General features: G+C 41.2%; 2 protein-coding genes across 2 annotated transcripts; one reads left to right on the top strand and one right to left on the bottom strand.

Annotated features, from left to right (window-relative positions):
* Positions 1 to 208: 208 nt before the first annotated feature.
* LOC140845401 (olfactory receptor 7G2-like) lies at positions 209 to 1,192 on the bottom strand. Its single transcript, XM_073219481.1, has one exon. It carries the CDS (start codon positions 1,190 to 1,192, stop codon positions 209 to 211), a length of 984 nt encoding a protein of 327 aa, XP_073075582.1.
* Positions 1,193 to 10,196: 9,004 nt separating this feature from the next.
* LOC108389011 (olfactory receptor 7G1-like) lies at positions 10,197 to 11,165 on the top strand. Its single transcript, XM_017645381.3, has one exon. It carries the CDS (start codon positions 10,197 to 10,199, stop codon positions 11,163 to 11,165), a length of 969 nt encoding a protein of 322 aa, XP_017500870.3.
* The last annotated feature ends 4,476 nt before the right edge of the window (positions 11,166 to 15,641 follow it).

Here is a 15,641-nt window from a genome sequence, read left to right as displayed (position 1 = left end):
GAACCTATGACTTAGCATTGCTTCTACGGACCCTGAGGCAAAGAAACCGACTTTAGAATGAAATCATTCTCAAACATCATGGAGATAGACAAAAAAGCATCATCATGTTTCAACCCTGTATTGAAATGCATTTCAACAATGTTATCCAGTCATTTTAGAGGCACACAGTGGTGGAAGAAACAGGCGTCTGGCTCAGCCAAGAATCATGTCACTTTGACTCATTCAATAAAAACAAGACCAAAGCAGGTGACATCATTAAAGATGGAGGTATCCTATTAATTATTTTCTTAAAGGCCCCCTTCATGTCCCTATTCCTCAGGCTGTAGATGAATGGATTTAACATTTGAGGAACCACGATGTACATCACTGAAGCTACTGCAGTCTTCCTGGAAGAGTCAGTAACTGAAGAACTAATGTACACCCCCAAAGCTGTCCCATAGAACAAGGAGACAACTGACAAGTGAGATCCACAGGTGGAAAAGGCTTTACGCTTTCCCTCCACTGAGAGCTTTCTCAAAATAGAAGAGAGAATTTGAGTATAAGAGAAAATGACCCCGGATACAGGAACACCCCCAAAGAGGGAAGCCACAAAATATATCAGGATATTATTGATGAGGGTATCAGAGCAGGCCAGCTTGATGACCTGAGCAAGTTCACAGAAGAAGTGGGGGACTTCCAGGTCCCTGAAGAAGGACAGCCACACCGCCATCAGACTGTGGAGCAGGGCATTCCCCATGCCAATGAGCAGAGAGAGCAGAATGAGCAGAACACAGATCTGGGGGTTCATGATGACCGTGTACATCAGGGGGTGACAGATGGCCACGTAGCAGTCATAGGCCATTGCTGCAAGGAGACAACTTTCAAGTCCACCAAAACCAATGACTAAGCCCATCTGGAAAAGGCATCCTGTGTAACTGATGTGCTGATTGTGTATTTTGATGTTCACCAGCATCTTAGGGATGGTGGTTGTGCTTATACAGATGTCGGTAAAGGACAGGTGGGACAGGAAGAAGTACATGGGGGTGTGGAGGTGGGGGTCAGAGCCAACGGCCAGGATGATGAGCAGTTTCCCAAGGATGGTGACGATGTACATGGACAGAAACAGCCCAAAGAGGATGGGCTGCAGCTCTGGATCCTCTGTCAGTCCCAGGAGGAGGAATTCTGAGACATCTGTGTGATTTGTAGGCTTCATGTTGTTGATAATCTGATGTAAAAGAGGCAGTGAAAAAAATAATAATTCCTGTTCTAACAGCAGCAATACCACCAGGGAACTTGTGGTTCAAATCTGTCCCTTTGCTAATTTCTCCCTCCATCACCATCTCTCACACCACTTCTCTCACCACCTATTGCCTGTCTTTCCTTTATTGGCCCAAATTTTTAGAGATCACCAACTTCATTTTACACATTGTGCCAAGTGCTGAGACACCAAGAATAAGGCATGGCATTTCCTTTAGAAGTATCCCATGCCTTCAAGCGAACAGTACAAGAATAACACTATGAAATCTGTATTCCAGAACAATGGTCCCCAATAGTTGGCATTCTGCAGAGTCATCTGAAGTTCCTGTCATGTAACAGATGGGTTAGTTCATGCTCTGACCCCATTTACCCTTGGGGACACTTGGGTAAGCTGAGGCTTGATCATGGACATGAAGCACACTGTCAGTGCACAGCAAAAATTGGGTCTCAGTCTAGTCTATCTGCTGAGTGGATTTTGTAAATAACCTCTGTTAATGCCTCTGAATGATATACAGCTAGCATTTATATAAACAGTCATGCATACTTCATAATTCCTTTAAATTTTTCAATATTTCATCCTGAACAATGCCCAAACTCTTTCCGCTTGTCTGCAAGGTATGTCTGCCTCTACCCATGAAGTAGCATGTACAAGGCCCTGGCAACCACCCAAGTATATGCTCTGCTCCTGGCAAAGATGAAAAATGTTGCCCATCAACCTGAAGCTCATAAGATGCCCCCATTAAAGTGGTCCTCATCTGCTTTAGTGGTTAATTCTACAGGAAGCAGAGCACTATGTCGGTGAGATTCTCTGTCTCATCCCAAGAGGATTTCTTCCCCTAAGATGACAATATCATGTCTTCAAGAAAAACAGTTAAATATGAGAGAGAATGAATTACATTGGCTTCTGTGAAAATAGCAACAATCTCCTGGTCCTTGGAAGACTGAGACAAGATAATGCAGGAACATATGGTATTTACAAGCCAAACAAGTGACCTAAAGGATTGTCTCTGTTAAGCAGTGGTGTTCCCTCTCTTGGGAAGAGAGAAGAGGCCATGACAGCCTTTATCATTTGGAGGATTACTTGAACTCAAACAGTGAGCTCAGTCCAGACCAGCACTTGCTTTGTGAACTGGGAACATTGTCTCTGCAGAGGCCTCGTGTCCTCACTTGTATAATGGGAACCCTCATCAGACTTTATGGGGATGTTACAATGATGAGCAGTGAATAGAAACACATCCAGCATGGCAGTCAGCACAGGGCACCCGCATCCTGACATTTCCTATCGTGGTTCTCCTTTTCTGCCATGAACACCAGCTCCTGGCATGTTTCACTCATCAGAAGAAAGCAGTGGGCTCAGCAAGTGGAAGAAAAACAATAAAAAAGAACATTCCAACTGTGACAACAGCAAATTTCAGGGAAGATATTATGAGTTGCAAGTTCAACTGGGAACCTTTATCATGTAGAACAGGAATGAAGGTGACATCGGTGATGTCATTATTAATCTGGCAAGAACATGGGATGAAATACACAGCAATTTAAATGAATCAAATAACAAGAATAACTATATATTGGAATTAACACAAATAACGAAAACCTACAGTAGAAAAAACACATAAGACAGAAATCCTACAGCATGAGAAATTTAAAAATATTTCTTGATCCTAAACACATGTATTTATTTTTACTATGAATCATTCAAGTGAAAGAAAATTACAAATACACCAGTGGAGATCTTGGTACCAACCAGTCAACATTATCAAATTCACTTATATCAGCATTACTAGGTGTTTCTATTACAATATTTAATACAAATATATTTGAAGTCCCTATATAATGTATTTATGCAATCTTGATTATTTTACTTCCAAAACAAACCATCACACTATCCTGATATACAAAATCCCTCTGCACTTTTTACTGTACTTAATATTATGATACCACAAAAATTGCACTGTTTGAATTTTAAAAACTTTTTTGAATATGACCACACTGGATATGTCATTTGCAGTTGGCTCTCTCATGTAATTTATTTTTTGATTAATTTGGTATTTACTCCAGCTGCATTAATATAAAAACAAGACCATAATCAACTGTATTTAAATTTTTAAGAAAGGAAAAGGATAAAATTTGAAAAAAAATCCCAGGAATCTTCTTACTATACAGTTCCATCACAATTTTTTTCTCCATGTCCTAATAGGAATTATGGTTACTGCCTTTGTCTCTATATATAATTATGAATGCAGACACAGTCCAAAGTCATGCATGAGGGAAGCCATTGTGTTCAAGTTAGTATGCCTCTAGAAGTGGGAGAAGAGAGAGGGTAATTCAATAGGGGCACCTTCTGTAGGCATATTATTGTGTTATTTTATACAAAAATTTGGAGGCAAAGCTGAAAGTTTTTCCTCTAAGATCGGGAACAAGACAGGGATGCCCACTCTCCTCACTGTTATTCAACATAGTACTGGAGGTCCTCACCACAGCAATCAGAAAAAATAAATACAAGGCATCCAGATAGGTAAAGATAAAGTCAACTGTCTCTATTTGCAGATGACATGATATTGTACATAAAAAACCTTAAGAATCCACTCCCAAACTACTAGAACTAATATCTGAATTCAGCCAAGTTGCAGGATACAAAATTAATACACAGAAATCTGTTGCATTCCTATACACTAATGATGAACTAGCAGAAAGAGAAATCAGGTAAACAATTCCATTTACAATAGCATCAAAAAAGAATAAAATACCTAGGAATAAACCTAACCAAGGAAGTGAAAGACCAATGCCCTGAAAACTACAAGACACTCTTAAGAGAAATTAAAGAGGACACTAAGAAATAGAAACTCATCCCATGCTCTTGTCTAGGAAGAATTAATATTGTCAAAATGGCCATCCTACATAAAGCAATCTACAGGTTCAATGCAATCATTATCAAAATACCAACAGCATTCCTCAATGAACTGGAACAAATAGTTCAAAAATTCATGTGGAACTGACAAAGACCCTGAATAGCCAAAAGCAATCCTGAGAGGAAGAATAAAACAGGGGAGATCTCGCTTCCCAACTTTAAGCTCTACTACAAAGCCATAGTAATCAAGACAATTTGCTACTGGCACAAGAACAGACCCACAGACCAGTGGAACAGAATAGAGAATCCAGATATTAACCCAAACATATATGGTCAATTAATATATGATAAAGGAGCCATGGATATACAATGGGGAAATGACAGCCTCTTCAACAGCTGGTATTGGCAAAACTGGACGGCTACATATAAGAGAATGAAACTGGATCATTGTCTAACCCCATACACAAAAGTAAACTTGAAATGGATGAAAGACCAGAATGTAAGTCATGAAACCATAAAGCTCTTAGAAAAAAACAAAGGCAAAAATCTCTTCGACATAAACATGAGCAACTTCTTCATGAACTTATCTCCCCTGGCAAGGGAAACAAAAGCGAAAATGAACAAGTGGGACTATATCAAGCTGAAAAACTTCTGTACAGCAAAGGACACCACCAACAGAACAAAAAGGTCCCCTTCAGTATGGGAGAATATATTCATAAATGACATATCTGATAAAGGGTTGACATCCAAAATACATAAAGAGCTCATGCACCTCAACAAACAAAAAGTAAATAATCCAATAAAAAAATGGGTACAGGATTTGAACAGACACTTCTCCAAAGAAGAAATTCTGATGGCCAACAGACAAATGAAAAGATGCTCCACATCGCTAATCATCAGAGAAATGCAAATTAAAACCACAATGAGATATCAACTCACACCAGTCAGGATGGCCACCATCCAAAAGACAAACAACAACAAATGTTGGTAAGGATGTGGAGAAAGGGGAACCCTCCTACACTGCTGGTGGGAATGTAAATTAGTTCAACCATTGTGGAAAGCAGTATGGAGATTCCTCAAAAAACTCAAAAACAGAAATACCATTTGACCCAGGAATTCCACTCCTAGGAATTTACCCTAAGAATTCAGCAGTCCAGTTTGAAAAAGATAGATGCACCCCTAGGTTTATCGCAGCACTATTTACAATAGCCAAGAAATGGAAGCAACCTAAGTATCCATCAGTAGATGAATGGATAAAGAAGATGTGGTGCATATACACAATGGAATATTATTCAGCCATAAGAAGAAAACAGATCCTACCATTTGCAACAACATGCATGGAGCTAGAGAGCATTATGCTCAGTGAAATAAGCCAGGTGGAGAAAGACAAGTACCAAATGATTTCAGTCATCTGTGGAGCATAAGAACAAAACAAAACTGAAGGAACAAAACAGTAGCAGACTCACAGAACCCAAGAATGGGCTAACAGTTACCAAAGGGAAAGGGACTTGGGAGGATGGGTGGGAATGGAGGGAGAAGGGAGGGAAGAAGAAAGGGGGCCTTACGATTAGCATGTATAATGTGGGGGTGGCACAGAGAGGGCTGAGCAACACAGAGAAGATAAGTAGTGATTTTACATCATCTTACTCTGTGATGGACAGTGACTAATGGGGTATGTGGGGGGGACTTGGTGAAGACGGGAGCCTAGTAAACATAATGATCCTCCTGTAATTGTAGATTAATGATATCAAAATTAAAAATTAAGAAAAAAAGGCTGACAGATTTGACCACTGAATGAACAAATATGATATGATAATGCAAACAAAGTTTTGTTGTGATACATGCTGTAATAAGAATGTTATTTCATTTTTTACCAATATCTATAATAGTAATTTCAGCACTACTTACTAAATGGTACCAAATATTCCCTGAAATGCCACATGGGCCATAAAAATCTATCCAATGCCTTGTCTGTCCTCAACAAAACAAAGAGCATGAAGCTTTCAAGTACAAAATACGGAATTGGTAACTACACATACCAGGCTGTGTATCAGATCCTGGAATAGTTCTTGTAACTGAAAGTTTGTGCCTTTGGACCAACATCTTTCCATTTCCTCAGCCCTCGTCCCTGGCAAACAATGTTCTGTTCTGTTTCTATGACTTTAGCATTTTAGTTTGCACACAGACATGAGATCATACAGTATTTGTCTTTTTTTTTTTTGACTTAAGACATAATTGTACATTACTGCCTTTCAGTAGTATTATGTTTTATCAAAACACAATTTAAAATAAAGAAGCACAATTCAATCAAAAACCCCCAGATGTGCAGCAAAAATATATACTGAATCTATTCTGTGGAAATTGGAAAAGGGGGGTATGCAAATCTAAGAGAATGGATTCTCTGTGTATAGATCACAATCACTGCTGATCAGAGAACAGAGAGCAGACTGCTGTGTGTGTAAAACAGAGAACAGAAATAAGGTACAAGAAACATTTGAGGACTTTCAAATGAAATGCTTCTAGGTGTTTGAATTTTACTGTCTCTTAGCTGAATGGATAAATATAGTGTTTATTCCCAACTCATAAACTATGTTTTCACACTTAAAATTTCCATCAGGCTTCCTTATGTCAGTGACATGGAGATGCCTTTGCTGGCCCTTAAAAACAGCAGCCTTGGATTCACTAGCAAAGGAGCATGTGTACCTGCGTGCAATTTATGTGATATGGAGGTGGGGCCTGGCCAGGTGGAGATGATCGGGGTGGGGGGTACACGTGGCCTCATGGGGTCTAGGATCAGCCATCAGGAATTCCTCTCTCCGGTTGTCTTGGTCTGTAAGGATTTGTCAGCCCAGGGATCAGAGTGACATGAAAAATAGTTGTCTAATGAGCAGCACTGGGATATTGGTCCTCCAGGGACATAGAGACTGTGAGGAGTCAGCCCGTGACAACCTCCCTGAGCAGCGCTGACCTAGTCAGGAGGCGCACACCTGTGCTCCGTGCTGGGCTGACCTTTCCTGACCGGGAGCCTCCTGCCTCACTTGGTGTCTATGGCCTTCCTGAGGACAGATCTTCTGTCTTCCATGTCCAGTTGACATGTCAGCCATTGTTCTGCACTGATGCCAGCCAGGTAACCCATATGCTTTGTTGAGGAGGATGGGTGATTTTCTGCAATTGCATCTCTGGGAAGCAGTGAGGAGGGGACAGGCATGACATGACAAGAGTCAAGCATCCCATGGTCCCAGCCTGTCTGTTTCCTTCTTGACAAGTTCCCATGTGCAATTGTACCAATAGCCAACCAGTCCTCAGTCTGTTGGTTTCCAACTTTCTCTAAAAACAGGAATAACTTATTATCCCCATGAACAGAATTCTGGCCCTTCAGAAACATGCTGACGGTAATAAAGCTTTCTGACATTGATTTGAATTCTGGGGTGGCCATGGGAAGGGGTATGCTCAGCTTTTCCTTTTATCTCCTTTCCTATCTCTTGATACACAACTGCCTGCAAGTGTGCTTGTTTTACTCCCATAGCAGCTGGGCTCGAGGATGCTGCGGGTAAAGTAGCAACAGAGACTCAGCTGGGTGCCTTCCAAGTACACCTGCTTCTCTTTATAACATCACCAATAATTTTATATAAGAGCAGCAGAGACAGTATTTAAAATCTGAGCACTCATCCATTCATTCCCCAATTACAAATATTGACATTCTACTGTATCACCTTCAGGTCTTTTCACAAAGTAACAAAATTATGTGCTTAAGGGAGGTTCATCTCCTGTATCCCTGTATCCTTTGCCCCCCTTCAAAGAGACCACCTCATCTAGACTGTGCAGTTTCCCCCATGCATGGCTTATGTGGCTTATACTGTACATATCTTCATAAATATCGACAGGATAAAAGGCACTAACCATAATACATATCCATTAGGGAATGGAGAAATAAAACATGGTGTAACAATACTGTGGGATCCTCTCTGGTAGTACAATTTTGAAAAGTGGGCTTAAATATGTCAACAGTGAAGACGAGATTGATAGCATACAGATGCCCAATGTACTGCTTGGTTCTGTTTAAAAAAAATGTAATTTTTATGGAGCAATAATACCAACTATAGTAAATAGTTCATTTTGGGATTAACATAGATGAAGCTCATGTAGTGGTTCCCCTGGGATATGAAAGTTATCAATTTATGTCAAATACAGGACCTGGGGGCTTCACGTGTACCTGAGTTATTTATTGCAATAAAAACATGGAGAATGAAGATGGTGTAACGTGTAAACTTTATCTTGTTCACTGCCGTGTTCTTAGTCTTTCATTGTTATCTGTTTTGTTTATATTGAATAATCCATAACAAAAATAGACCTGAGCAGGTATTAACATATTCATTTTGAAGAATCATGACATACCTGATGCTCCTTTAGACTCTTCCTACATTATGAGGGTCCCCAGGTGGAATTTCAGCTCATCATCTCTTCCCTGAAATCTGTATTTAGCACGGTGGAGATATTATCTCTTTCCACCATCATCCCCCGACTTGCTCCACCCAGTGCTTCCTTGTGAGGAGTGACACACGCAGAATGCTCATGTTCATGACAGGAAAAATCCCCAGTAGAAAGGTCAGAATGTGGGCCCCACGTGCTTGAACACCAGGCCGGATGTGTGTCTTCTATTCATGGCTCATCACTGCCGCGCCCTCCGGCGGTGTGATGAGCATTCCCATGGTACAGGTGGGGACACAAGGCATCTTATACCAGGAAGCAGCTTTCCCCACTCACAAATCAAGTGCTGGCCCGGATGGGAGTCAGTGTTGGGGTCTCAGTCACCCACCGAATAACAAAGACTATCGTGACCATCCTTATCCTCCAGGAAAGAAGAACCCCTGCCTTACAGAAAATATCCTGATAGGGTGCCTAAATATGTTGTAGGTATCGCATAAGCCTCTTATGTGGTCATTTCCTGTCTCTCAAAATCTAAAATTGTTGCTGTTTTCGTCCAGTGTTTGGAAGATCATGCATTTCTTTCTTTCTCTCATTTACCTGTTGTTTCTTTTTAATGACATACCACCTGTCACCTTCGGGAGGAAGTCCCCTTGGGGATGACACAGAGATTCTCATTCACGTTTGTCCTGCTTCTCTTAGAATTAATAACTAGTGCAGATGAAATATTTCCATAGGGGATCTTATGAGCTTTGGGGTCATAGGTACCACTTACTAATCTTTGTCATGATCAGAGAGTGTACTAGGACTGATCCCAGGACCTGCTGCACCCTCCTTCATGGTACATGTGGACGTACATGAGAAGGGGGAGGATATCGGACATGGTTCAGAATGAACATATTACCATTTTAAAGGGGAAGTCTGAAATCTGGGATGTTGCTTTAGGCATGCCGCTTCTGTATGATGCTGAGTATTAACAATGATGGGTCAACAGAGTCAGCTCAGCAGTCAGACGACCTAAGGTCAGACTGACTCTCTGACGTGCACTGCACGCTTTGTGTCCTTGTTGTAGCCACACCGCCCTGTTTCCCCATGGATGAATGGAGGGGCAGTGTGTGCGTGGTCTGACACGTTTGGAATTCATCAGTCCTCTCAGGTGACTCTGAGGCGTGCCAAAGTCTGGGCACTGCACTCTGCAAGACAGCTCGGAGAACTTCCTTCTTGTCTTTGTGTTTCTTGAGGGAAGAAATATTTCTGAAGGAAACACCATGTCTCATCCATTTTTTTTTAGATTCAGTACTTGGCACAGGTTATGAAACGAAGCTGGTGATCAATAAAAATAAGGCACACTAAGGGGAGCTGAGGGAGGAAAGGGGTGTGAGAGATGGGGATGGGGGAGAAATTAGCAGAAGGGCAGTTGTCAATATTCACCTGGCTTCACAATATACAGTTTTATTTCTTTTTATTTATTTGGTTTATTGGACTTAAGCATACAACAGAATGTCTGGAGCTTCTGTTCAGCTCCAGGTTCCCAGTCATCACCCCAGAGTCTCTCACGAGTAAGTCTGCAGTGGCACCAAGAATTGGCATTTCAGACACCTTCCCTGACAATGCTGCTGGTGCTCAGCTGGGGACTATTTATTTTCTGTTCTTTTCATCCCAGTTTTCCATCAGAATCATTGACCTCATGGAACCCCAGAATCACACAGAAGTTTCAGAATTCCTCCTCCTGGGATTGACAGAGGATCCAGAAGTGCAGCTCAGCCTCTTTGGGCTGTTCCTGTCCGTGTACCTGGTCACCATCCTGGGGAACCTGCTCATCATCCTGGCCGTCAGCTCTGAACCCCACCTCCACACCCCCATGTACTTCTTCCTCTGCAACCTGTCCTTCACTGACATCTGTATAAGCACCACCACCATCCCCAAGATGCTGGTGAACATCCAGGCACAGAATCAGCACATCAGCTTTACAGGCTGCATCACCCAGGTCTGCTTTGTCTTCATTTTTGCTGGATTTGAAAACTTTATCCTTGCAGCAATGGCCTATGACCGCTATGTGGCCATCTGCCATCCGCTCAGGTACACGGACATCATGACCCCCTGGCTCTGTGTCCTGCTCATTCTGCTCTCCCTGCTCATTACCAGTGGGGTTAGTGTGCTCCACAGTCTGATGGTGCTGCGGCTGTCCTTCTGCCAGGACCTGGCAATCCCCCACTTCTTCTGTGAGCTTGCTCATGTCCTCAAGCTGGCCTGTTCAGATACCTTCATCAACAACTTCCTGATATATTTTTTGTCTGGCCTTTTTGCCGGTGTTCCTCTGTGTGGAATCATTTTCTCTTATACACAAATAGGCTCCTCTGTTTTGCGAATGCCATCAGTAGAGGGAAAGGTTAAAGCCTTTTCCACCTGTGGGTCTCACCTCACTGTTGTTTCCTTGTTCTATGGGACAGTGTTTGGAGTGTATATTAGCTCTTTAATTACTGACTCTTCCAGGAAGACGGCAATAGCTTCAACGATGTACACTGTGGTCCCTCAGATGATGAACCCCTTCATCTACAGCCTGAGGAACAGGGACATGAAGGCGGCCTTAAGGAAACTCATCAGTGGATACCTACTTTTCTGTCATTGTGCTTTCTACGCTGGGTGTGGTGTCTAGAAGGCAGCACTATGATAAAACATGGGTGAGTCGCATGCCTGACTCCTCCATCACCAGTTTGTGCATCATATCAGTACCCCCAAATACATTTTACATGGGATTGAAACCTGGTTTTGATTTTTCTCTACCTCTGTAATTTTTAACAGTTGATTTCAATTCTCTAAATTCAAGTTCTTTCTTCAGGTTCTAAGGAAGCAGCACCCAACACAAACATTCAAGTTGTACTTTTTTTTTTTTTTTTTGCTCACTAGCAGAAGAGGCAATATTGCAGAAAATAGGCACGACAGTGAAAATATTTAAAAGGGTGGTCATGGGTAGAGACTAGCATCCACTTCAACTATGTAATTCCAATAACACCTAAAGGATTAGAGTGGAGTAAGGGAGCTGACCTCTCACACACCTACTTAGGAATGAATTAGATGGTCTCTGGTAGACTGCCTCTTTATGAGGAACATTGGCATCTACCACACTCAGTTTCATTATCTATGAAATTAGCATGGTTGGATTATCTCATTGGTTTGCGATGATTGTGAAACATTTGAACTTCATCAGTAAAATGCCTTCAGTTCTAATAGGAAATAGTATCTCCACCTCTAATATGACCAAGCAATAGAGTTATCCCCCCTTACAAGAGCTTTAGAAGGAGGGAATGTCTAGGAACAGGGGAGGAGGGATCCAGCGAGTCCTCCATGTGTTGTGTGGTCCTCGGATTGGTTCTGCTCAGGGTCACCAGGTGGTGGCATGAGGTGAAGTCATCCCCAGACATGAGGCCCAGAGACAGAAAACTGATGGTCCTTTTTGAAGTCAGGTGACTAGAGAATTTTCTATGGAGTCACCTAGAAGATACCTCTGCAGTGGATTGCATCGTGTCCCTCCTCATATCCTACTTGTTCACATTGTATATCCAGTAACTTATGAATAGTTTATGATAAGATGATGAATCGTACTTACTTAGAATTAAAGCCTTTTTGGAGGATGAGCTTCTCCCAGATTATGTGGGTAGATCCTAATATAATCACATGAATCCTTATAAGACAGACAGAAGTGGAACTGACCCAGAGTAAATGAAGGTGTAATTAAACCAGGGTGACAGAAACTGAATTCATGAAGCTTGTAGTAGATTTCCAGTGCTAATCATTTCCTTCCTGCTTTATTGTGATAGAACTGACACTACAACTGTGTAAGATTAAGGTGTGCAATGTGTTGATTTAATACACTTATGTCTTTCAAAATGATTACCACCTGGCAGTAGCTAAAACCTCTAAGCCGTGACATCATTGACATTTCTTTTTAAGGTGAGAGTATTTCAGATCTACACCTTTAGCAATATTCGGTAGCCCAAAATATTAAGAACACCACATGACTAGCTATAACCACCATGCTGTACAATGAGATCCTCCTAAGCTGGTTGTATAGCTGGAGGTTCCTGCCTCAGAATAGCATCTCCATATTTCCTCCAGCTCCTTCATAATCACCCTTCTACCTTTTCTATGAGTTTGATATCTAGTTAGGTGTTTATTTAATATTTATTAAAATATAGCTGATATGCAATATTATACTGGTTTCAGATGTGTAGCACAGTGAGTCACAGGCTCTTACTTGACCCCTGTGTTGATTTTGCTTTTGGTGTCATACCCAAAAAATCATTGCCCAGAATAATGTCAAGGAAATTGCCCTGCACTTTCTTGTTAGAAATTTGTGGTTTCAGTTTTACATTGCTTTTAATCCATCATGATGTAATTTTTGTGAGGGTTGCAAGATAGTGATCCAGTCTCAGTTCACTGCACGGAGTGACCCAGATCTCTGTAAACCATTTGTTGAAGAGAGTGTTCTTTCCCCTTTGAATAATGTTGGCACCCTTCTCAATACTGGTTGACCGTGCACATGTGTGTTTATTTGTTGGCTTTTGGTTCTGTTCCATCAGTGTGTGTGTCTGCTTTTATGCCAGTACCATTAGGTTTTGTTTACTCTGGCTTTGTAATATAATTGGAGGATAAAAAGCATGATGCCTCCAGGTTTGCTCTTTCTCTTTGGCTATTCAGAGTCTTTTACTGCCTTAATCATTTGTAAGCATCCATTTCAGTAGCTTTAAATACATTCACAATGCTGTGTTACCCTCAAAACATCCATGCATAGAATTCTTCATCTCCCCAAACAAAAATCTGTACCTATTAACAGTCCACCCTTTTCCTCTTGCCCCCAGAACTTGGCAATCTCATTTTAATTTCTGTTATGTAAATTTGACTACACTTGGAACCTCATACAAGTAGAATCACACATTATATTTCCCTTTGGGACTTCTTTTATGGAGCATAATTTCTTCAAGGTTCATCCATGGTGTAGCATCTGTCAGAATTCCCTTTCTTTTTGGGTTGAAAAAAAGTGCCTTTGTGTGTGTACCACATTTTATTTACCACTCATCAGATGATGGGCAGTTGGATTACTTCTACCTTTTAGCCATTGTGGACAATGCTGCCATGAACAGGGATGTACAAAAGCTCATTCAAATCAATGCTTTCATTTCATGGGAGAATACATCTAGAAGCGGAATTAATAAATCATATGAGAATTCTACATTTAACTTGTTAAGAAATGCCACATTGTTTTCAATACAAAGTCATATAAAAAGATAATGTGGAAAAATATAATGATCAGTGCATGAACACATAAAATTCATTAATGATGAAAAATACTAATGAAGAATAAAATAGAGTAACATGTTCACCTAGAAATTACAGTGAAGTGTCATTCATTGCACTGACAGCATGTATCAACCAGCATAAAAGTGCTTTGCCCTTGATGTTGTACTTTCTCATAACATAACTATAGAGACAAAGTGTAATAAAACCAATGCATGATCCCATAAAATGAAAAAAAGTAGCCTGAACTTATTGAGATTAAATAGGAAACGTGTTTAAAAATCTTAAACATGTCTGCATTGATGACAGTCATTAATGTTTAGAAATTTTGATCAGAACCAGCAGTATGAAATAAAGGGAAGATTAAGAATCCAGAAACATTCAGGTGACCTTGAAAGAACCATCTGAGTGTTTGCACTTTACCATTATTTACCTGTACATTAAAAATTTTTTTACACGAACCATAAACTATGATTTAATACTTAAAGTTAGAATTGTTGTCCTGACATTGCTAATTGGATTAGATGCCATAGCTTTTACTGAGAACTAGCAGACTGAGTCCAATTAGAGAAAGCTGGTGTGTCCACACATGCAAGGTGTGTGCAGTGGGGAGACAGAAATGGATGGTAAACACCTGGCCTTGCAGCCTAGGGGAGCAGCCATCCTGAATACCTCCCTTCTAGAGTCCTGGTCTTTATGGGTTTGCACTGTCCTGGGATCCAAATCATAATAAAAGTTAATCTAATGAGGAGCTTTGGATATTGAGCCCCCAGGGATGTAGAGCCTGCAGGTAGTGTGTCTGTGACCACCTCAATTAACAGGCCTGCCCAGTCAGGAGACAACAGCTGAGCCACCTCCCTGCCACAGTGCCTCTTGCCCAGAAACCCGGAGCTTCACTGCATTTCTCTGCCATTCACAGATGCGGACCTTCTGTCTCCCTCTTCAGCTTCCAGGCAACATATCAAGCATCACCCCGCAGTGATGCCAGCCAGGTAACCCAGTGTCCCTTAGACAATGCTCTGACGTGAGGTCAGCGTTTAGGAGACACGCACCTCTACCAGCTGCTAGGAGTGCCCCTGCCCAAGGGGATCAGCTTCACCTTACGCCACACACATCCATGCACAGAAGAGCTTTGGTGTCATGTTGGCGGCCCAACTGTAGGAATGAGGAGGAGGAAGCAAAGACCCAGACCCGCAGAGCACGCTGCGTCCCTGGTGTCTTTGACCCTCTTCTTACAATGAGCAAATATTTTGAATTATAAGGGGAGCCTGATCAATTAGAAAGTCCACCATTAACCCCTTTCCACAACTACTAAACATTGGCATTCCGCTATACCAGCTTCATGTGTATGATTTTTAATCAACAATATGGTAGACATACAGAAAACACCCCTTTCAACTTCCCGTTCAGCCTCTGACTCCCTCCACGCAGGCAGCGCCATATGATGGTGTTCCCCAGGCAGGCTCCCACATTGTGCGTTTATATGTATAGTTTATTCTTGAATATAGTTGATATACAATATTATATTGGTTTCACATTATAAAATAGTGATGCAATAATTATATACATTACTAAAGGCTCATCAAAGTAATATATATATATTTGAAACATACGTCTTATTTATTCTAATGACATCACCTGAAGCAGATAATGTTTGCGAATTTCATAATGTTTACTGGTGGGTACATGTTTAAGTATATAATAAAAGTTAAGAATCATGATATCCATCTCAGCTGGGAAATGGAGACTTTGGTCGTGGTGTACAATACAGAACACTGCACGGTATTTAAAATGAATGAGGCCAACAGAGCATCAGTAAACATATGTTTAGGAGGAA

The sequence above is a fragment of the Manis javanica genome, chromosome 13 (assembly GCF_040802235.1).
Source record: "Manis javanica isolate MJ-LG chromosome 13, MJ_LKY, whole genome shotgun sequence".
Classification (NCBI taxonomy): Eukaryota; Metazoa; Chordata; class Mammalia; order Pholidota; family Manidae; genus Manis; species Manis javanica.
This window is presented reverse-complemented; position numbering and strand designations above follow the sequence as displayed.

Excerpts from the sequence above, each read along its gene's own strand:
- LOC140845401 (XM_073219481.1), bottom strand. The coding sequence starts at position 1,192 with ATGAAGCCTACAAATCACACAGATGTCTCAGAATTCCTCCTCCTGGGA.
- LOC108389011 (XM_017645381.3), top strand. The coding sequence starts at position 10,197 with ATGGAACCCCAGAATCACACAGAAGTTTCAGAATTCCTCCTCCTGGGA.